We start from the raw sequence: 23,324 nt of genomic DNA, 5'->3' as shown, positions 1-23,324 counted from the left end.
TTTTTTATTATTTATTTTTGGATCACGGCAAGAAAAGAAAAGAAAATAAGAAAAGTTTTTTTTGTGGGAAAAAGAAAATAAGAAAAGTTGATAACAACAATTAGCATTTATTTCTATTTAAAAAACTAATAAAGCCGTAGGGGAAAAGTTTTGTTTTTTGGAGATAATTACAATAAATTACTAACTTTGTAATTTGAATTGTTGTGCCAATTCACCTTCAAGCACCTTGGCCCTTGGCACCTTAAGAACAACTAAAATGTTGTTTTTTTATTTAACAAATCGTTGCAACTTTTATTATATAGTTTATGACATGAAATGATATGATGTGTTATTGTAAAAGTTAAAGGAGAGTAATACATTAAGCTCTTATTAAATGTGTTAATTGGGGGTAATACTCACTATGTCAAATTAAAATTTTCAAATTTAGATTAATTTCTTTAGTTTTTGTTGTGGAATTTACTATTTACAATATAAACCAACGAACCCTCCATCAATTTCTAATAAAGAATCAACAATACAAGAACACCAATTGACAAGATGGAGGGCCTTAAGGAATGCAATCATGCAAAAAATGGCAAAACATTTAAGGGAAAAGTGAATTGATGTCCTAAGGACATTAGTTTCATAAGTATTTTTAGAAATTTTTTATGAGAAAATAAAAAATAACTGATTTTTTTGCAACTTTTTATTTTTTTATTTTTATGTTTTCCATAAAATTAGTATCAAAACTTTCATAAAATAGTTCATTAACAAATGTCTTGATAGCACCCGTTAACCAACCCCTTTGAGGCAATTAATATTATGAAGAAAAGAAATCTGACTTGTTCTTGATTTCATTCCTCATATGATATCATTAAATTATTATTCATGTGCCACATGTAATTGACATTTCAAGAGGCAATTCATTACATTATTGCTCTTACTATATCTCATGCCAAGAAAGCTCCCAGTTTCAATGAGCAATGCAAGAGACACCAATTTTTTCATAACTCGCTAAGGAAGCAAGTTATTAATTATAATTAAAGAAACATTATCTTCACATGATAAGATTCTCTCCCTCAATTTCCTCTAATTATTATTATTTTATAAGTTACATCATACTTAAAAATCAAATAAATATCACTTTTCTCGTATCTACCTAGAAATGAGAGGGAATTGGTCTATCCAATAGAAGGGATCCTTTCCCCACTTTCACACGGGAGTATCATTGAAACTATTTTTATTATATATTAATTACAATATGTCACATTAAGCAGTTGTTGAATTTTCACTAAATCCATAACAGTTCACCAAAAAGAAACTTAAGGATCACATCTTCCATAAAGATTGACTAAATGGACCTCCAGCAACACTTTACTTGGATGTCATAAGTCATAAGAATAACCACTTCGTTAGTCCTCCAAATTCAATCTCCAACTATCTCCATTTTAAGGCTTTAAGATTAATTAGCTGTCAAGTAGCTAGCTCAGAATCCAATTCTCAACTCAAGAGGTCAAACTTCAACCACCCTTTGAAAATGCAAATCTTCCTCCACGTATAATGTCTTCTTAGTTTTCCTCTCTTTTTCTTTTTTCCTTCTTGGTATGGTAACGGTATCAGGACTCTGTCAAGCATGGACATATATTGAAATGCATGCAATGTTCACGACGACTCAGAAAGTATATCCAGATTCATGAATGATTCTCAATGAAATAAATGCTACTGTGTATCAATGTAGTTTCCTTGTTTCTACAACAGACTGCCTTTCCAAATATATATATATATATATATATATATATATATATATATATCTATCTATCTATCTATATCTTTTTATTTTTATTTTTTTCCACCACAAATGCAAATTTCAGGCTTTAAAATTGCATTATTCTCTTAATAATTTAAAGAAGAATTTTATTTTGTTTTAATATCTTGTTTACACTGTAATAACATTTCAAGATTGTGTGAGACTTAAAGAACACAAGGGTAGTGTATATATAAATCGTTGTGTCCAAGGAGAAGCTGAGTGAGAGCCAATGACAGGTTACGATGAACATGGAGACCCTCAAGCATTGTCGCTTGAGAAGCTTGAATCCAATACTGACAAGACTGGTAACTCTCTCTCTCTCTCTCTCTCTCTCTCACACACACACACACACACACAGAAAATAGAGTTTCACAGTTCATGATTCAACAAATTTTATGTTGTGATTCATGAATGCTACAGATCATGTTTTGTTGCAATAGATGTAAAATTCTTTTCTTTTGGATTTGTTGTGTAATTATACTCATGGGAATCATAGTTTACCCTGGTTTCATGATTCATCACCTATATTTATCTATTTTTGTGATGATTGATGAAGTTGCATGTATGTTGGGTATGTATGACATAAACTTTGGTACAGAACATGTTTTTCTTCTAATTGGTGAGTATTTTTATAATTTATTTATTTTTCTGGTTTTGTTTTGTAATCTTATCTACTACATATTTTGTTTGTTTTTTATGATGTATTTACTCATTCGTGTGCTATACATAATATATTCAGAAGAATTACTTTGTTTATCATGATAGCTCATTGTCTAATCTGGTTCTCGTATATTCAGTATTCAATGAGAATCATAGCACTAAAATATTACTATTAAGTTTACACAAAATATCGTTTAAATCCATGATGATAGAGGCACTTATTCAATCCATCTTAATAATTTCAGAAGGAAATTTCTAGTGAAAGATTTTTTTTTTTTCCTTCTAAATCTTTTTTCTTTTACTTTTTTTTTAATAATGTAGTCATTTTATATAAGCAGGGGATGAAGACAATGATAGCCCAATTGAACAAGTTAGGCTTACAGTTCCTCCAACTGATGACCCAACACAGCCAGCATTGACATTTAGAACATGGGTTCTTGGGTTGATATCATGTGTTTTTCTTGCTTTTGTGAACCAATTTTTCGCGTTCCGCCAAAATCAGCTGTCAATTTCATCAGTCTCAGCACAAATCCTTGTACTCCCACTAGGGAAGCTAATGGCTGCATATCTTCCATCAAAGCCAATTCGAGTGCCTCTCACAAACTGGTCCTTCTCCTTGAATCCAGGGCCATTCAATATAAAGGAACATGTTTTGATCACCATTTTTGCTAGTTCTGGGGCTGGGGGAGTGTATGCACTTCATATTGTTACTGGTGTCAAGGCTTTCTACCACAGGAATATCTCCGGTGTAGCAGCCTTTATATTATCACTAACTACTCAGGTATATTTGGATTCTTGTTTTCATTTTAATGGAATTATGATCCTGCTTTTCACATGAACACTGTATCATACAAGAACTTCTTTGTTCACATTAAGAATATAGGCCACTCTAGTCAAAGGTTGTAGTACCTAATCAAACTCACCAACTGCTCCCCCGGACTACTCTAAAAAAATGCCTATAGATACTATAGATACTCTACTCTCTGAACCTAATAACTAGTTTTTATCCCCTGACTTAGCAAAAAAAAACAGAAAAAGCACTCCCAACTTATAGAAACAGACCCTAACATGGAAGAAAAAGGAAAAGAAATTTCCTCACACCAAACCATATCACTTTTTTGCCCAATTCACTATTCTTAAATCTTAATTAGCACTTATACTGGAAGAAGATCTTTGTTGTGCTGTAACTCAAATAGTAAATATGCTAGAAGATAAGTGCAGGCCTAGTACTCTGTACCTGCCATATTTATGTTGGAATGAAATTAATGAATTTCCTATCCAAAAAAAGAAGTAAGTTCTTGTATTCTTTTTTTAATTTAATTAGGGAAATTCAATCAGTGGGTTACATATTTAACACAAAATAATTAAAAATACACACTGGGACGGACCCAGGAATTCAGGCTAGGGGGAGACAGAGATAAGTGGAAAAAAAAAATCTCTCTGTCTTTCAGTCTTTCTCTTTCTTCTCGGTTTTTCTTTTTCTTTTTCTATTACGTTCTCTGTTTGGAGTTTGGACTGAATTTTTGTACTTACTTTTTTTTTTAATGATTTACATTGGGCTGGCCGGCTGGGTATTGTCAATTGTGGCTCAAAATTTTGGAGGTTTTTTTTTTTTTGGGTTGATTTACATTGGGTTGGCCGGCTGGTAATGGGGCTGAAAATTTTGGAGGGGGGCCAAGATCCTAAGTGAGGGGGGTCCCAAGTTATTATTATTATTAATTTTTTTGAAAATATACCTACTAAAAAAATATTGGGCCAGGGGTCCCAAGCCCCACCTGTGTCCATCCCTGCACACACGCATATATCCTCGTACATTACAAAAATTGTAAACCCCAAATCTACATTTATTTTTGATTGAATCAAATCTACATTTTTAGAAGAATAGAAAATGGAATGTTGATTTTTACATATTTTTTAAATGCTATCATGGTGGTTAGACATGTATACTACTTTGTGGTATTTTTATTTTTTATATTTTTGATAATTAGATGGTTAGGGGTAAGGAGATTCAAAATTTTGAACCTTAAATTTCTCTGTTAGAAATATTAAGAGGTGTTAGTTGAGTTACAAGATTCCTGACAACTTTGTAGGTTTACTCTTAATACTTTTAGATTGATTTATTTTCTCAATTTATTTAAAGGAATCAAATTAAAAATGTAAATTTTATGTATTTAGATTAATTTCTTCCTTTGATTATTAGTGATATGAATTGATCATTTTATAGATTAATTGTGCTTTTAATGTGACTTTTAATCTTGGCCCCTAAACTAAAATCCTGGTTTTGCCATTGGTACCCGACGCACAAAGTTCTGATAGATGGCCTGACCCCCGTTTTGTTTTTGGAGAATATAAGCTACTCAAGTGTGAATAAAAAAACGCCATGCCGTCAGTGTATTACATAAATTGCTTCTCAGGATTTTATCCCCACTACATCACTGTTTTGTATATGAACTTTTCAGATGCTTGGATATGGATGGGCTGGACTGTTCAGAAAATATCTTGTTGACTCACCTTATATGTGGTGGCCTGCAAACCTGGTCCAAGTCTCTCTATTCAGGTACACCCATCTTTTTATTTTTTATACAGAGATTGCTTCTGTTTGAAGAAGAATTAGTGCAATGTTTAATTGATAAGTCGGTCTTCCTTGTAATAAACTAAGTAATATGTGAAATGTAGGGCATTGCATGAAAAAGAAAAGAGACCTAAAGGAGGACATACAAGGCTACAATTCTTCTTCATGGTTTTTGTAGCAAGCTTTGCTTATTACATTGTCCCAAGCTATCTTTTCCCTTCAATATCAGCTCTCTCCTTTGTTTGTTGGATTTGGAAGGACTCAGTCACTGCCCAACAGATTGGTGGAGGGATCAAGGGCCTTGGCCTAGGCTCATTTGGCCTTGACTGGTCCACTGTTGCCGGCTTTTTGGGCACCCCCTTAGCCACACCTGGGTTTGCCATCATCAATATTTTAGTGGGGTTTATGCTGTTTGTCTATGTCATTATCCCGATTGCTTATTGGAGTAATGCATATGATGCCAAGAAATTTCCTATCTTTTCTTCCCACACTTTTGATCACACTGGACAGCGCTATAACATATCCAGAATTCTGAATGAGAAAGCATTTGATATTAATCTTGCAGCTTATGACAGTTATAGCAAACTTTATCTAAGTGTGTTCTTTGCCTTAACTTATGGTTTGAGCTTTGCTACTCTAACAGCTACCATTACTCATGTTGCCCTCTTTAATGGAAAGTAAGCTGCTTCTTAACATCTTCTATTCTATTGTTTTGCAAAAGTTCTTTTTAGTTAAAAGCCATTTCATGATTTTCTTTTTTGGTAAAAACATTGAGCAGAACAATCTGGACACTCTGGAAACAGACAGCAAGAGCAACAAAAGATCATTATTCGGATGTGCATACAAGATTGATGAAGAAGAACTATAAACAAGTCCCTCAGTGGTGGTTTTATACTGTCTTAGTTTTAATGGTTGCTCTTGCCATGGTTGCTTGTGAAGGTTTTGACAAACAGCTGCAACTCCCATGGTGGGGACTATTACTGGCTTGTGGCATTGCGCTGTTTTTTACTTTACCCATTGGAATAATTCAAGCCACAACGAATGCGGTATGAATAAGCCTGTAACCATCCTTGTATTTAATTATTGGAAGGACACCACACATTCATTTGAAAGAGTTAATTACACTACACATTAGTTTGCATCAATTTTATGAAGACTACAATTCTCAATAATATGTGTTAATGTTAATTGCAGCAACCCGGTCTAAACGTGATCACAGAATTGGTTATTGGTTATATTTATCCAGGAAAGCCCCTCGCTAATGTGGCTTTCAAGACCTATGGCTACATTAGCATGGTACAAGCACTCTCCTTTGTTAATGACTTTAAATTAGGCCACTATATGAAAATCCCACCAAGATCCATGTTCATTGTGCAGGCAAGTGAATTAGTACCAGTAAAATTTATATGAATTTTTGTTGACTATTTTCATATAATGATACACGTTGTTAATTTATATTCTCAGTTATTTGGAACAATAGTTGCTTCAAGTACCTACTTTGCCACAGCATGGTGGCTTCTCACAAGTATAAAGGACATATGTGATACTTCATTGTTGCCCGAGGGGAGTCCTTGGACATGCCCTGGGGATGATGTCTTCTACAATGCTTCCATTATTTGGGGAGTCATAGGTCCACTCAGAATGTTCACAAAATACGGTGTCTACAAAGAGATGAACTGGTTCTTCCTTCTTGGCTTCTTAGCACCTATCCCTGGCTGGTTTCTCTCACGCAAGTACCCCAACATCAAGTGGCTTAGACTTATACACATGCCTATTATCATTGGAGCTACAAGTAACATGCCACCAACCAGAGCTGTGAACTATTGGGCTTGGGGAGCTGTTGGAATTTTCTTCAACTTCTATGTTTACAGAAAGTTTAAGGCATGGTGGGCTAGACATACCTATGTCCTATCTGCTGCTCTAGACGCTGGGGTTGCCTTTTTGGGTGTTCTACTTTTCTTCACACTTCAATCCAAGAATATAATTGGTCCAGAGTGGTGGGGTCTGGCCAGTGATGACCATTGTCCATTGGCTTCATGCCCCACAGCTCCTGGGGTTAAAATTGAGGGGTGCCCTGCCTTTTGAGATGCTTAAGGTTTACGTCTTGGGCACATGTGACATTCAAGGTCCTCCAATGCCTGATGAAATTGGGAGATGAGGTTGTAGAATTCATTAATTTGATATATGTTTCTTCATGTTGGGCCAATAAGGCATTGTAAAAAGATGCAATTCTTTTTTGTAATTAAATAAGGTTTTTATTTTTTATTTTTTTATAATAGGTTTGCAATTTTGCATAATCTGAGGGGACTTTTATACGAAATAATAACTATTTTTAAAAGAGTTGTAAACTTGTAATAGTTATTCCTTAATGGATTTAATAATTTCTAAAATTGATAATTTTTTTAATATTTGAACTTAACAATTATAAAAGTAAAAAATCTTTAAAAAAACTTCCCTCTCTCAATTTTTCTATAGACTATTTTTTTAGGAATTTTGATTGTATAAGTGTGCGTTTGGCTCCATCTTAAAAAGCCAGCTTATTTACTATTTAACTTATTTTTACTATTATTCATGGGTCTCGCTGCACTTTTTGGTACTATTAATGATTTCACTGTACTATTTCAACTTATTTTTACCTTTATTTACAGTATTTTCAACAAAAAGTTTTCAATTTCAACAAAATAAGCGGATTTCAAACAAATCCTAAGTAACATACTTCCTAAATATAGACATTAAGTTTTATTCTAATATTACAAATTACAACCAAACCTATGAATAGGTTTAGTTATTTTATAACTATCAAAGAAAAAATAAAGTTTAGTTATTCCATTATAACATCTTTTATTTTCAGTAATAAAGATTACTATTCTTGTTATAATCTCTACTCAATGTAGCAATAAAGATTACTTCCTTTTTTCCTTCTTGGTATGATAAGCATGAACTTATATTGAAATGCATGCAAGATTAATGAAAGATTCTTAATGAAATAAGTGGTCCTTCTTTAGCGAGCCAACTTAGTTATGAACTGTGTGGTAATGTAGTTTCCTTGTTTCTCCAAAAGACCGCCTTTCAAACCTAAAAGTTTGTTTCACTGTTTGTTTGTTTGTTTGTTTGTTTTTACACCATAAACGCAAACTTTTGGCTTTAAAATCTCATTATTCACTTAAAAATTTTAAGAACAACTTTTATTTTGTTTTAATATCCTGTTTATAGTGTGTAATAACATTACAAGATTGTGTGAGACTTTAAGATCACAAGGGTGGTGCATATATATATATATATATATAAATTGCTGTGTGAGTTTGAAAGTGCGTCCAAGGAGAAGCTTTGTGAGAGCCATGACAGGTTACGATGAAAATGGAGACCCTAAAGCAATGTCACTTGAGAAGACTCAGTCCAGTACTAACATGACTGGTAACTCCCTCCCTCTCTCTCTCTCTATCTAACACAAACACACAGAAAATAGAGTTTCATAATTCATGATTCGTCGCATTTTATGTCATGATTCATTAATGCTACATATATGGCTGGGAATGCATGCATGAAATCAACCTCATTACAGAACATGTTTTGTTTCAATTGATGTAAATGACATTTCTCTTGGATTTGTTGTGTAGTTCTACTTCATGGGAATCATAGTTTACCCTGGTTTCATAATTCACCACCCTTTGCTTTTTTGCTATGATCGATGAAAATTGCATGTATGTTGGGTACGCATGACAGTAGCTTTAGCACAAAACATGTTTTTCTTTAAATTATTGAGTATTATTATTATTATTATTATTATTATTTGTTGTGTAACCTTGTCTACTACATGTTTTGTTTGTCATTCGTGTACCATACAGAATATATTGTGAGAAGAATTACTTTCTTCATCACAATAGCTCATTATTTAATCTGGTATTGTTTCTCAACATTCAATGAGAAGCATAGCTCTGAAATATTATTAAAGTCGACACAAAATTTTGTTTAAATCCATGACAACAGAGGCACTTAATTGATTTTTTTTTTTTACTATCATTCAATTCTATTCATCTTAATAAATTCAGAAATAAATTTTTAAAGAAATAATTTATTTTTTCTTTCAAATTTTTTGCATTTGACTTTTAATAATGTGGTCATTCTATATAAGCAGGGGATGAAGACAATGATAGCCCAATCGAACAAGTTAGACTTACAGTTCCTCCAACAGATGACCCAACACAGCCAACATTGACATTTCGAACATGGGTTCTTGGATTGATATCATGTGTTGTTCTTTCTTTTGTAAACCAATTTTTTGCGTACCGCCAAAATCAGCTGTCAATTACGCCAGTCATAATACAAATCCTTGTGCTCCCAGTAGGGAAACTAATGGCTGCATATCTTCCATCAAAGCCAATTCGAGTCCCACTCACAAACTGGTCCTTCTCCTTGAACCCAGGGCCATTCAATTTGAAGGAACATGTTTTGATCACCATTTTTGCTAATTCTGGGGCTGGTGGGGTGTATGCACTTCATATTGTTACTGGAGTCAAGGCTTTCTACCACAGGAGTATCTCTGGTGTAGCAGCCTATATACTATCACTAACTACTCAGGTATATTTGGATTCTGGTTTCATTTTAATGGCATTATGGCTATAGCCAACCGATCCTGTTTCTCACATAAAGAATGTATGATACAAGAACTTGTTTGTTCACATTAAGAATTAAGTCACTAGTAAAAGGTTGTACCTGGTGCACAAAGCTCTGATTTTTCGGGATCTAGGATAGATAATTGATAGACAATCTTACCCCCATTTGTTTTGGAGAATATAAGCTGCTCTAATGTGAATAAAAAAAGTGTCCTGCCATCGATGTATTACACAAAATGCTTCTTAGAGTGTTATTCCGACTACATAACCCTTTTTCACATGAACTTTTCAGATGCTTGGATATGGATGGGCTGGACTGTTCAGAAAATATCTTGTTGACTCACCTTATATGTGGTGGCCTGCAAACCTGGTCCAAGTCTCTCTATTCAGGTCCACCATCCTTTTTTTTTACTATAATGAGCTTACTTATTTTAGAAGAAGAATTAGTTCAATGTTTAATTGAAAGGTCGGTCTTCCTTGTAATGAACCAAGTAATATTTGAAATGCAGGGCATTGCATGAAAAAGAAAGCAGACCTAAAGGAGGACTTACAAGGATACAATTCTTCTTCATGATTTTCGCAGCAAGCTTTGCTTATTACATTGTTCCAAGCTATTTTTTCCCTTCAATATCAGCTATCTCCCTTGCTTGTTTGATTTGGAAGGACTCAGTTACAGCCCAACAAATTGGTGGAGGGATCAGTGGCCTTGGACTAGGCTCATTTGGCCTTGACTGGGCCACTATAGCTAGCTTTTTGGGCAGCCCCTTAGCCACACCTGGGTTTGCCATCATCAATATTTTAGTGGGGTTTATTTTGTTTGTCTATGTCGTTATCCCGATTGCTTATTGGAGTAATGCATATGATGCCAAGAAGTTTCCTATCTATTCTTCCCACACTTTTGATCACACTGGACAACCCTACAACATATCCAGAATTCTGAATGAGAAAGCATTTGATATTAACCATGCAGCTTATGACAGTTACAGCAAACTTTATCTAAGTGTGTTCTTTGCTTTTACTTATGGTTTGAGCTTTGCTACTCTAACAGCTACTCTTACTCATGTTGCCCTCTTTAATGGAAAGTAAGCTTCTTAAAATCTTCTATTCTATTCTCTTGCAAAATTTTTTGTTAGTCAAAAGCCTTTTCATGATTTTCTTTAATTGGGTAAAAACATTGAGCAGAACAATCTGGACACTCTGGAAACAGACAGCAAGTGCAGCAAAGGATAATTATACCGATGTGCACGCGAGGTTGATGAAGAAGAACTATAAACAAGTCCCTCAGTGGTGGTTTTGTACCATTTTAGTTTTAATGGTGGCTCTTGCCATGTTTGCTTGTGAAGGTTTTGACAAACAGTTGCAACTCCCATGGTGGGGACTATTAATGGCTTGTGGCATTGCGTTGTTTTTTACATTACCCATTGGAATAATTCAAGCCACAACGAATTCGGTATGAATAAGCCTAACCATCCTTGTATTTCATTGATAAAAAGACAACAAACATTCATTCGAATGAGTTAGTTACATTCTACATTATATTGCATCCATTTTTTATAGACTACAGTTCTCAATACGATGTTTTATTGTTAATTGCAGCAACCAGGGCTAAACGTGATCACAGAATTGGTGATTGGGTATATTTATCCAGGGAAGCCCCTCGCTAATGTGGCTTTCAAGACCTATGGCTACATTAGCATGTCACAAGCACTCTACTTTGTTAATGACTTCAAACTAGGCCACTATATGAAAATCCCCCCAAGGTCCATGTTCATTGTGCAGGCAAGTGAATTAATACCAGTAAAAATTATATGAAATTTTGTTTACTATTTCGATGTAATGACACGTGTTGTTAATTTACAATCTCAGTTAGTTGGAACACTTGTTGCTTCAAGTACCTACTTTGCCACGGCATGGTGGCTTCTCTCAAGCATAAAGGACATATGTGATCCGTTATTATTGCCTGCGGGGAGTCCTTGGACATGCCCTGGGGATGATGTCTTCTACCATGCTTCCATTATTTGGGGAGTCATAGGTCCACTCAGAATGTTCACAAAATATGGTATCTACAAAGAGATGAACTGGTTCTTCCTCGTTGGCTTCTTAGCTCCTATTCCTGGCTGGTTTCTCTCACGCAAGTACCCCAACATCAAGTGGCTTAGACTTATAAACATGCCTATCATCATTGGAGCTACAAGTAGCATGCCACCAACTAGAGCAGTGAACTATTGGGCTTGGGGAGCTGTCGGAATTTTCTTCAATTTCTATATTTACAGAAAATTTAAGGCATGGTGGGCTAGACATACCTATGTCTTATCTGCTGCTTTAGATGCTGGGGTTGCCTTTTTGGGTATCATGCTTTTCTTCACTCTTCAATCCAAGAATGTAATCGGTCCAGAGTGGTGGGGGCTGGACATGGATCATTGTCCATTGGCTTCATGCCCCACAGCTCCCGGGATTGTGAAAAAGGGGTGCCCTGTTTTTTGAGATGATTAAGGTTTATGTCTTGGGCTCATGTGACATTCAATGTCCTCCAATGCCTGTTGGTAATTATATATTTATTTTTTCAATTTCCAAGATTGGTTTGCAAGTTTGCATTAATCTGAAGGGGCTTGTTATATGAAAGAATATATATTTTTTAATATATAAATTATTGAATTTGTTTTCTACAAGTGGAAGGCTGGAACCACTATCAGTAATCTCTCTATGTAAAAAAACCATTGTTAAAAAAGAAGCCAATAAGATAATGTCTAGAAATGCAAAATAAATTTAGACATGATTGTATTGCATCACAACACTACCAAATTTCTTGCGAACTGACAATTTCATGCATTCAACCCATATTACCAGATAGGAAGAGCACCATATGCAATAAGCTCCTTCAGATCATGCATTGCAGCCATTCTAGAACCACTTACTGCACATCTGAAGTAAACTCATCGAAAAACATTTTGAAAGTAGCAAATTAGCATGACAACCTTGTCTGAAAATAATGCACATAGATTTGTCAATACCTTGTCCTGAAAATGATGTGGCGTACTAATTTGGAAATGTTGTGAAATTATTATGGCTTTTTGTTGTCTCCATAGCATTATTTCAAAAATAATCTTACTCCCTCCTCCCAATGTAATCTTTAACCCCTAAACCTAAAAAAAAAGAAAAAAAAGAAACCCAAATAACAATAATAAAAATCAACCCAAACAACAAGATTAGGCCAAATAACAATAAATGAACAAAATATTCAATTAAAAAAAAACCCATTAAAAAAAAACCCCTAAGAATAATCCTACTTCATAAAAATAATTCATAATGCACTTGTATGTGTGTGTTTTTGTTTTCGTGATGTCAATATATTAAAGTTATTTATTAGATTTTGTATAATTTAATTTTCTTAATGGCCACTCTAGAAAAAGTTTCTAAAGACAGCACTTATTATGATCAACTTAATTTAATAGGCAATGCACAGTTTATATTCGGACTTGATGAAAACAAAAGGTTGTTTTGAGTTATGTATAAAATAGATTAATATATAAATTTAATATTTCTTGAATGTTTGTTGCTCCAATACAAGTCCTTTGACTCTACCATATGTATTGAAGATTCAAAAACTGAAAGACTCTCTTCTCACCCAAAAAAAAAAAAAAAAAAAAAATGAAAACTCTATCAACCAATAGCTATGAAGCACAGGTGCGTTTTGGGATTTGGGTGTGGGTGCGGGACTCGGCAATTTTTAAAAAAGTAGGGTACGGGTGCGGCAAGGTGCGACGATTAAAAAATTATTAAAAATATTTTTATTTATATTTTTAAGATGTTGCTAAACATACTTTTTTCACATTATATAAATATATACCAAATTTAAGAGCAATAGTAAATAATAACTAGAATACAGAGAATGGGAGAGAGCCTAGCTGAAGAGCAATACTTTTTTTTTTTTTTGAATTTCGGCCGGAATCTGCCGATTTCGGCCGGTATCGGCAGATTTCGGCCGGTATCGGTTTGCGCTCGATACGTACCGATTCGGGCTGAATCGGCACGAATTGCGCCGAAAAAATTAGTTTTTTAATGCCCAACGCGGCACAGATGCGTAGGCAGTGGCGTCGCCTGCACGTCCCCACGTCGGACGCGGGTGCAACGGCCCAAACGCCGCACCCGTGCTTCCTAGACCAATAGACATCTATTTGGCACTTTTCCTTGGAATTGATCTAAGGAAGAAAGGAAGAGTAAAGTGTACAGATTGTGAATATTGAGATTGTAAATCCTGCAACAATGTGATTCAGCTATATTTTTTGAGCGCTCAAATTCAAACCTGCCTGGGCCAGCCACAAAACAGAAATACTGTTTAAAGAGCACACCAGGGTAGACATTGATCATAAATTTGAGTCTGATTTACACTGAGGTTCTACATGAAAATCAAGACATAACAGGAGAGAATACATGTTAAGTTGATACGTAAATCAAGGAACTTTTCTCGAAAGTAAAAGAAATACATACAAGGTAAAAATATCCTCTCCATTTCAAATGTTTACAAATCTAAAAGTGAATTTAGTAACACGTTATTTAAATGATGTGTGTTATGTTATGGACGCTTATTTTGTTGAAACACGGTTTTGATCACCATTGAATCCGAGACCATTCAGTTTTGAATGGCCCTGGATTCAAAATGTTATAGACTTCTTCGAAGAAGTCTCCAAACCTCTAAATTAGACTGGCTAATAATTTGTAACTTAGAATGTCATGAATGATATTTATTATTGTTCACATGTGAATTTATAGACGGCATACTTCCAATTAGATAAAATATTAATACTAACTTTCTATAATCTATCAACGACTAATCATAATTCATATATTCGAGAAAATAGTTGGATGCTTTTGTTTATCCAAAAAAAACCTAATCATAATACATCCTAATCTAAACAAATCTATATATATCTAAAAGTTGAAGTATAACATTTATGGTTACTATGAAACTGTTGAGTCACATCAACAACTACATCATCTACCCATTTTTAACAATCTCTCTCTTATTTTTAATTCTTTTTTTTTCTCTATTAATTTCTCAACTTATTGTTATGCTTTTTCTAACTTTTTTTCCTCATTTTTACGTTTTCATCTCTTCACTACTATCTACCTTAATATCACTTTTCCACTATCTATTTATCTTCCTTTGTTTTTTGCTTTTCTTATACCTCTCCTCTTATTATAAATTTACAAATCTCTTTTTGATTCTATTCATAGTTTTTTCACACACAAAAGGTTATTTCTCTCTCTCTTTCTCTCACTCATTTTCTTTCTTCATTTTTGGTGGATTTTTTTATTATATATTTTTCTTTCATATCTACTTTAGGTTGATGAATTTTTGTATTATTTGAAACTTTTCTTTGAGTTGATATGATTAAGTTTTGTGTTTTTAAGTTGTTATCTTTTTTATTCTCTTCGATTTCATAGATTTTATCGTATTGCATTATAAAGATAGTATATAAGAATATAATGTTATTCTATTACATAACATGACTTAGATAATTTGGTGTTTATTACTATATATATTTTAACTTTTCTATCATATTTTATATTTTAAAAAGTGGTTATTCTCTTTCTCTTGATTTTTTATTTTTTCTTGCAACTCTACTTTATAGTGATGAATCATTGTGATTTTTAAAACCCTATTTTAGGTTCATATATTTTGGTATTGTATTTTTTAGTTCCCCATCACAAATACTCTCTCTCTCTCTCTCTCTACAATAATATTTAAAGAATAAATTATACAAATTCATTATAAGTTTGATATGAGTTTTGATTATCATGATTATCTCTTTTAAAAGAATGAATATTTATTTAAATAAAAATTATACATGCATACATAAGTAAGTATTTATTTATTTTGCTTAAATATATAATCAACCTCATGGAATTCATTTAAAAGTAATGACGTTAAAACAAATGATAGCTGCCTTAAAGATTACATTTGTATATTCATAACCTTTATATTTAGAAAGACTTTCACTGTAATTTAGCATTATTAAAGTGGACTGAAATGCTACAATAATGTGGCTCAACAAAAGCGTAGCTACAATAAATACTATGCACAAGATTTTAGATATTATGAGTTTGAGATTTTTTAAAATTTTTTTTTAATAAATTTCAATTTAGATAGGTGCTTTCAACCCAAACATGTCTTTTCCCATTATGTAAGTGCACAAAAATAAATCGAAGTAGACCAAAATGAACTGAGGTGATCTGAATGAACCAAATGGAACAAAGTGGACCAAATGGAGAGAATATAACCGAATAGGAATCAGGTGGACTGAATAGGACAGAATAAAAAAAATAGACCGAATAGGACCAAAGTAGATAGAATGGACCAAACAAGACCCAATTTAATTGAATAGGACCGAAGTGGACCGAATAGAAGCAATGTGAACTGAATAAGACTGAAGTCAACAAAATGGACTAAATAGAACCAAAGTCGACAAAATTGACTGAATAGGACCAAAGTGGACCGACTGGCTCAAATATAAATGACGTGGATCAAAAGGGACAGAATGAAACTAATAGGACCAAGTAGAACCAAAGTAGACATAATGGACTGAATAGGACCAAAGTGGACAGAATGAGACTAATGTGGACCGAATAGAGATAATGTGAACTGAATGGACCGAATTAGACCGAAGTGGATAGAATAGGGAAGATGTGGACTGAATAGACCGAAGCCGATTGAATAAGACCGAATGGGATAAATTGGACCAAATAGAACTTTAGTGGACAGAACGGACTAAATAGGACCGAATGGACTAAATAAGACCAAATTGGACTGAATAGGACAGGATGGGCCAAATAGAATCAATGTAGACCGAATAAGACTTTTGAATATGTTAGATCGAAGAGAACTAATGTCTATTTTAGTATTTTTCTTTGTATTTTTTAACTCAAAACTAAAGATTTTTGCCCAAATGAAAAAAAAAATATAACCCAAAAATGAAAAAAAGAAAAAGAAATTTTGAGCTAAATTTGAAAAGAAAACCTACAAAAAGAATTAATTTAAGGTCTAATTAGTCTAAAATTGACTAAAGAGGGACCGAAGTTGACCAAGTGGACCTTATTGGACCAAATAGAAATTGTTAAATTTTAAGGAGAGCAAATTATCATAAAAAATGTTTAGAGGAAAAATTATACGTTATATTACAATACAAAGTAATTATTTATTCCCAAACATTGTGTGGCTCTGTGACTAGTATATCTAAAAATTAAAACGTGGCATTTTTTGTTGCTATTCTCTCATTGTACCACATCATCCACCTATTTCGTACCCTCTCTCTTATTTTAACTCTTCTTATTATTATTACTTTCCCAAATTTTTGTTACACTTTCTTTAACCTTTCCCCCTCCATTTTATCTTTTCATTTCCCCCATTACTTTCTACCTTAATGTCATTATTTTATTTTAGCTATTCTTATTCTCATATTCTTACTATTAATTTGCCATTATCTCTCCCATTCTATTTATACTTTGTCCTGACAAAAAAAAAAAATGTTATCTCTCTCTCTCTCTCTCTCTCCCTCTCAATTTGTTTTTTTCAATTTTCATGGTTTTTTTTTTCTTGAATCTCTACTTTAGGATGATGAATTTTTGTGTTCTTTAAAACTCTAATTTGGGTTGATGCGATTTAGTTGTGTTTTTAAGTTGTTATATATATATATTTTTTCTTTTAGATGTTATCCTATTGCATTATAAAAATAATCTATAAGAATACAATGTTATTCTATTACATAACATGACTTGGATAATTTGGTGTTTATTTTCATATATTTTATTTTTACTATTTTTCTTCTCATCTTATTTTCTATAAATATTCTTTTCTTTCCCATTCTCTCCTGAAAAAGTGATTATATTCTCTCTCTCTCTCTCTCTCTCTCTCTCTCTCTCTCTCGATTTTTTTTATTCTTTCTTGCAACTCTACTTAATTTAGGTTTATGAATAATTGTGTTTTTAATAACTCTATTTTGGGTTAATATGTTCTGGTGTTGTGTTTATGAGTTTCTAATCACAAGTAGTCTCTTTCTCTCTCTTATAGATTTGGTTTGATTTTTGTTTGAGTTAATAGTTAGTTATTTTGAAAGTGAGAATTTGAATTTTTATCAAAACATAATGCATTTGAATGTGCCAATCAATTATTTGAGTAATATCAAGTGAACTTTTGTTATGGGTTTTGATTATCATGATAATTCCTTTATGAGAATGAGGAATTTGAAAATTTTATTTAAACAAAAAAAATTAGTTGTACAAAAAAAGGAAAACATAGCGCAATATAACATAAATTTGAAGAAATATAGACTACCTCCAAATTAAAAGGAAATAATATTAATTGAACACACCAAAAATGATAGAATAATATATTGGTAGAGATAAAAAAAATGGAAAATAATTTTAGATATTGTTTAGATTTTAGGGAGAAAAAATTATTTTTTAAAAAATTATACATTATACCATAATTACAAAATAATTATCTACTCTCATATATTGTGTGGGTCTGCAACTAGTGTTTTTAATCAACAAAACATATCTCTATCATTATGTATCCTTAATGTTAAGTTCTTGTTTTTCCAACTTTAACATATAAGCCGAGAACACACATTCTGCATGCCAAGGATGTGGGAAAACACTCAGAAGTCATCCTTAAGAGTTGAAAGAGTTTTGTTCATCATATTCATCCCATCTCTTCCTCTTGTTGAGATAGAGAGAACCTTAATCTTAAACCAAAATTCCTGCACATTTTCTCTTCTCTATTTCTCTCCCAAATGACATACACTTGGAGAAATTTGTAGCCTTCTTCTCCTTCACCAAATATTCAGTGTTTTGAAGTATACAGGGGTATGGAAACTATTGGAGGTTGAAATCCAAATCTTACAAGTTTCGTGGCCTTCAATTGGCGATTCAACGATGGTGTCTCTAGTAAATTAGTTGGAGAAAGGGCTTGGTGAAGTCGGTTGTTAAGTAGAGCTTGGAGAGCTCATGTACTTAGGGGATTGATATAGGTTTGAATGGTTTATAGTCATCCTTGTACTGCAACTATTTAACTAGTGGAGATTTCGACAGTGGTGTTGCCGAAGATGTTTTTCATTGGGTGGTTTGGTTTCCTCTTCAAAAATACTTGGTGTTTATGAGTGGTTTGTCATTTGTTATCCTGCATCTTTCATATTAGTTTAGTTTACTTGTCTTAGCTTTGTTATATGCATGCAATATGAAATTTTGCTAATCACGTAAAAATTTGATCTTAATCTGAATCTTAGTTTAGGATTAATTGGGTGTTAAGCGTTAAAAATGGATTATGGGGTATAAATACTACCGGCTAATTACATCTAGTAACTTTCACCTTATTAATTAAAGAAAATTCATGTTCCGCGCGATGCGCAAACTACTTTTTTTATTTTTTTTATAGGATGCACAAACTACTTTATAATTTCATTTGAAATCATTTATATATATATATATATATTAAGACCTGCATATAATACTTATTTGTTATATAATATTTATGTTTACTCACAATATTGTTGAATACTTTGAAACTTGATTTTCTTAATTCATATTTTATTAAAAAAAATTGTATTACACTACAAGACTATAACATATTATAATATTTACGACTAAAAGTAGATTTTATTTTTTAAATTGATTATATGATTTTAAAATCTAAAGATAAGAATTTAAAGCATATAAATACTTTTGTGGGGAGTAAAAAGACCTTGATAGGAATATGGGCCGTTGGGTCATGCTGAGGAAGGCCGACCTGCTCTTGGGTTTAGGACTTGTTAGTACTACGGGTCGGCCCATGCGCCGAGGGTCCGAGGGTCCAGCCGAGGATGATTTTTCCCTTCGGACTGACACCGAAGAACCCAAGACTTCATGGTAAAGGTTAGTAAAGGACACGGACAAGACCAATGGTTAAAGGGGGTGAACCCTTGAATGTCCTAGAAGCACCGATGTTGGAAAAATGTCAAAGATAAAGGCTGCTACCTCCATATTAAAGACCCTGCACCTACCACCCTGGCCGCATTAATGGGGAAGTGACACTTAAACAGTGGAAGGGAAACTTCTAGTTACTGTTCAAAGGCACTAAGAAAAGAAATATCTAGGCTAAGGGAGGAGTTGGGGCAACACGTGTACAAAGTATTAAAAAGAGGAGTATTTAAGGAGAAACCTGGAATAGAAACACGGACGGATTTTTCGTAACCTAAAAAATAAAAAAGACAAGGAGAAAGATATAATATAAGAACAGCTCTCGGCTTACGTCCGAGGAGGCCGATTTACAATATCCCTTGTTGTTTCCAAGTATTTGCAATCTTTAGTTTGTCATTGAATCCCCACACACTTCTAACCTGGGTTTCAAGCCCACACTCTACAAATTCATATTGTTTAAGGCTCATTGGGCCTGGGCCCATAACTGTTCTTGGGGCCAGGTGCACTTGTGCACTTACAATTGGCGCCGTCTGTGGGAATCTAGTCTAGAAGAGGTAGGGATTATGGCAAGCTTAGGCTCTCACCATGCAGAGTCACAAGGATCACAACCGGAAGATCATTTCGAACGTCTTGAACATCGTAGGGATCGTGAGGGAAGCGTCCATACAGAATACCCAGGGGCTAGCCATACTCATGGAGGGGGTAGCACTACCCATGATGAGGGTTCTAAATCCATGCAGAAGGAAATCAATCGTTTGAAGAGGAAGTTACGCCGTGCTAAACGTAAGGTTTCCCCGTCCTCGTCTAGTTCTTCCTCTAGAAGGATAGGGACTTGGCTAGGCGTCTGCTCAAGGTCATGTTCCCCCACCAGCCGCAACATCCTCCGGTGAGGAGGAACGACCACCAACCCGCGACATAAGAAGCTTCGTTCCAGGGGCTTAGGCAACGATACCATGAGTAGGGCGTTGCACCAGCTCTCTAAATCTCCGTTTTCACGGAGGATTGAGAGGGGGAGGCTTCCCAGGAGGTTCACCCAGCCCACCTTTACCATATATAATGGCCGGACTGATCCGGTGGAGCACGTGAGTCACTTCAACCAAAGGATGGCAGTGCACTCTCACAACGAGACTTTGATGTGTAAAGTTTTCCCCTCCGGCCTTGGGACCCGTGGCTATGAGATGGTTTAACGGTGCCTCAAATCGGGATCCGTAGGCTCATTTGGGGAGCTAACTAGGGCATTTGCTTCGCGGTTCATTACGTGTAGCAGTAGTCCCCGCCATTGGACTCGTTGCTATCCATGGCCATGAAGGAAGGGGAGACACTGAAAGCATACTCCGACCGATACTGGGAGATGTTTAATGAAATAGACGGCGACTTTGATGAGGTGGCGCTTAATACCTTTAAGGTGGGTCTCCCTACTGATCACGACCTAAGAAAGTCTTTGAGGAAAAAGCCCGTCCGCAGCGTACGCCGTCTTATGGATCGTATTGATGAATACAAAAGGGTAGAGGAAGACTAGCAGCAGAAAAAAAACAAGGAGAAAGATATAATATAAGAACAGCTCTCGGCTTACGTCCGAGGAGGCCGATTTATAATATCCCTTGTTGTTTCCAAGTATTTGCAATCTTTAGTTTGTCATTGAATCCCCACACACTTCTAACCTGGGTTTCAAGCCCACACTCTACAAATTCATATTGTTTAAGGCTCATTGGGCCTGGGCCCATAACTGTTCTTGGGGCCAGGTGCACTTGTGCACTTACAACTTTTATATCCTAAAATTACATAAATTTAAGCAAGCTCTCAAACACTTCTTCAACCACTCTATTCTTGCAAGAAAATATGGAGATCTCAATCAAACATCAAGTTCATTATCTCAATGAAATTAGGGAAATTATTCATAAGTATCAACATAAAGAGAATGTGACTAAACAAAGAGAAATTGGCTAAAACCACATTCATTTATCAAAGTTTAATTATCTTTAATTAGGCTTCCGTATCCTTTAAAAAAAATGAAAAATACTTTGAAATCATTATCAATTTTCATTTTTATCATTGTGACTCATACCGCACAAAACAACAGTAAAACAACTACAAATTAAGAGTTCTAACACAAAATTTAAGAAAAAGAAGAAGAAGCTAACTTCATAAATAATCAATTAGAATGTTTCTTTTTCTTTATCTTTAGTTATAAAAGAAAATACATTTATGACTCTCCCAAACCAAAATACCAAATACCCAAAAACTCAAAGCAAATAATAAGTTCATAACCTTCAAAAAATCCACAACGTCCGACTTTAGCATCAAAACCATAAACTACCGTCATTGAATAAAAAACGCAAGCCTCCTTCCTTGGTCATAACATATTCATACGGGTTAGGATCAAATAGTACTGCAATGTTGAAGATATGTAGGTATTGTTAAAAGCTTAAAGGTAAATGCTATTGTTTTTGGTTTGAGTGTATTTGAGATGAGATGGCACGAAGGGCTATGAGCATGTGTATATAAAGGAGTAGAAATGAAAAGAGTGAATGGAAATGCAAAGAGTTTTTTGTGTGTGAAAAAAAAGGAAAAGTCTTGAAATATTTAACCAAATTAAAATAATAAAAATAATAGTCTTAAAACACTGAATAAAAATTGTAACAAAAAGTAGTCTTGAAACATTGAACCAAAGGAAATAAGGAGTCCCTATTTTTAAATTTGTTTTTATCTCTAATGTGGTTTAAGTGCATTTCAATTATCTTTATAGAGTGTGTCACATAAAAGAACCCCATGCTCTCCGCATGAGATTTCTGCTTTTATATTTATTGATTATATTTAGAATATTATTATAGATTTTACTCAAATAAAAAACACTATTTTAGATTCTTGTATAATGTATATAATATGGAAGTTGTACATATAAAAAAAATTAATTAATTAATTTTTTTTACTTGTCCCCATGACAAATTCCTTTCTTTACAACTGCTAATCCCCTAAAAAAAATCCTAAAGCTGCCATTGATTTTAGTTTAGGTTAATTTGGTGTTGAGCATTAAAAATGGATTATGGGATATAAATACTACTAGCTAATTACATCCAGTGTCTTTCACCTTACTAATTAAAGAAAATTAGGCTAATAACAACCTAGCACTCTGTGCAATTTTAGATCCAATCTTAACTATGACATGGACTCTTTCCACAGGATAACGTAGTTCTCTAATCAACTTACTCTTCTCTCCCAAACAGCTAGTTAGTTGTTTGATTTGTCATACATCAACCAACTGCAACACAAACAGTATAACAAAGTGAGTCAAAGAACAAACATCAACCAACTGCAGCACAAACTGTTTAAGCGTGAACATATATTGAGATGCAAGCAAGGTTCGAAGAGCATGTAAGTATATGTAGATTCAAAAAAGATTCATAACTAAATAAACTAACTGCCCTCCTTTCTGGGTTAATGGAATTATAATGTGTAAAAATAGATTTTCCTTGTTTCTTTCCCTCACAACGTAGCCTAATATATAGGGTCTTTTTGACCACACATGCAAATTTGAGGTTTAAAAGTAGCATTCATCACTTAAATTTTAAAGAAAATTTTTTATTTTTGGGCAAATATCTTGTAGTTAACAGTCTGTGATTGTGTTCACCATACAAATAAGTTCCTTAAAAAAGAACAGGAGGGTGCTATATAACTAGTGCGGTGAGGTTGAAGCCATTGAAGCCTTTGTCATTCTGTATTCAAGAACAAGGTGAGAGCC

General features: G+C 33.9%; 2 protein-coding genes across 2 annotated transcripts; both read left to right on the top strand.

Annotated features, from left to right (window-relative positions):
- The first annotated feature begins 1,663 nt into the window (after positions 1–1,663).
- Positions 1,664–7,302, top strand: LOC142641004 (oligopeptide transporter 1-like). The gene is made up of 7 exons (XM_075815354.1): positions 1,664–2,091; positions 2,785–3,227; positions 4,906–5,003; positions 5,123–5,695; positions 5,797–6,064; positions 6,213–6,395; positions 6,483–7,302. Exons 1-7 carry the CDS (start codon positions 2,016–2,018, stop codon positions 7,101–7,103), a joined length of 2,262 nt encoding a protein of 753 aa, XP_075671469.1. The 5' UTR covers positions 1,664–2,015; the 3' UTR covers positions 7,104–7,302.
- A 1,054-nt stretch (positions 7,303–8,356) lies between these two features.
- Positions 8,357–12,115, top strand: LOC142637867 (oligopeptide transporter 1-like). Its single transcript, XM_075811817.1, has 7 exons — positions 8,357–8,432; positions 9,151–9,596; positions 9,924–10,021; positions 10,141–10,713; positions 10,814–11,081; positions 11,228–11,410; positions 11,498–12,115. The coding sequence occupies exons 1-7, from the start codon at positions 8,357–8,359 to the stop codon at positions 12,113–12,115; spliced, it is 2,262 nt and encodes a 753-aa protein (XP_075667932.1).
- The last annotated feature ends 11,209 nt before the right edge of the window (positions 12,116–23,324 follow it).

This window comes from Castanea sativa, chromosome 6 (genome assembly GCF_040712315.1).
Source record: "Castanea sativa cultivar Marrone di Chiusa Pesio chromosome 6, ASM4071231v1".
Lineage (NCBI taxonomy): Eukaryota > Viridiplantae > Streptophyta > Magnoliopsida > Fagales > Fagaceae > Castanea > Castanea sativa.
This window is presented reverse-complemented; position numbering and strand designations above follow the sequence as displayed.

Coding starts and splice junctions, on each gene's coding strand:
- LOC142641004 (XM_075815354.1), top strand. CDS start 2,016: ATGACAGGTTACGATGAACATGGAGACCCTCAAGCATTGTCGCTTGAG. Junction 5,004..5,122: donor GTCCAAGTCTCTCTATTCAG/GTACACCCATCT, acceptor TGTGAAATGTAG/GGCATTGCATGAAAAAGAAA. Junction 6,065..6,212: donor TTCAAGCCACAACGAATGCG/GTATGAATAAGC, acceptor TGTTAATTGCAG/CAACCCGGTCTAAACGTGAT.
- LOC142637867 (XM_075811817.1), top strand. CDS start 8,357: ATGACAGGTTACGATGAAAATGGAGACCCTAAAGCAATGTCACTTGAG. Junction 10,022..10,140: donor GTCCAAGTCTCTCTATTCAG/GTCCACCATCCT, acceptor TTTGAAATGCAG/GGCATTGCATGAAAAAGAAA. Junction 11,082..11,227: donor TTCAAGCCACAACGAATTCG/GTATGAATAAGC, acceptor TGTTAATTGCAG/CAACCAGGGCTAAACGTGAT.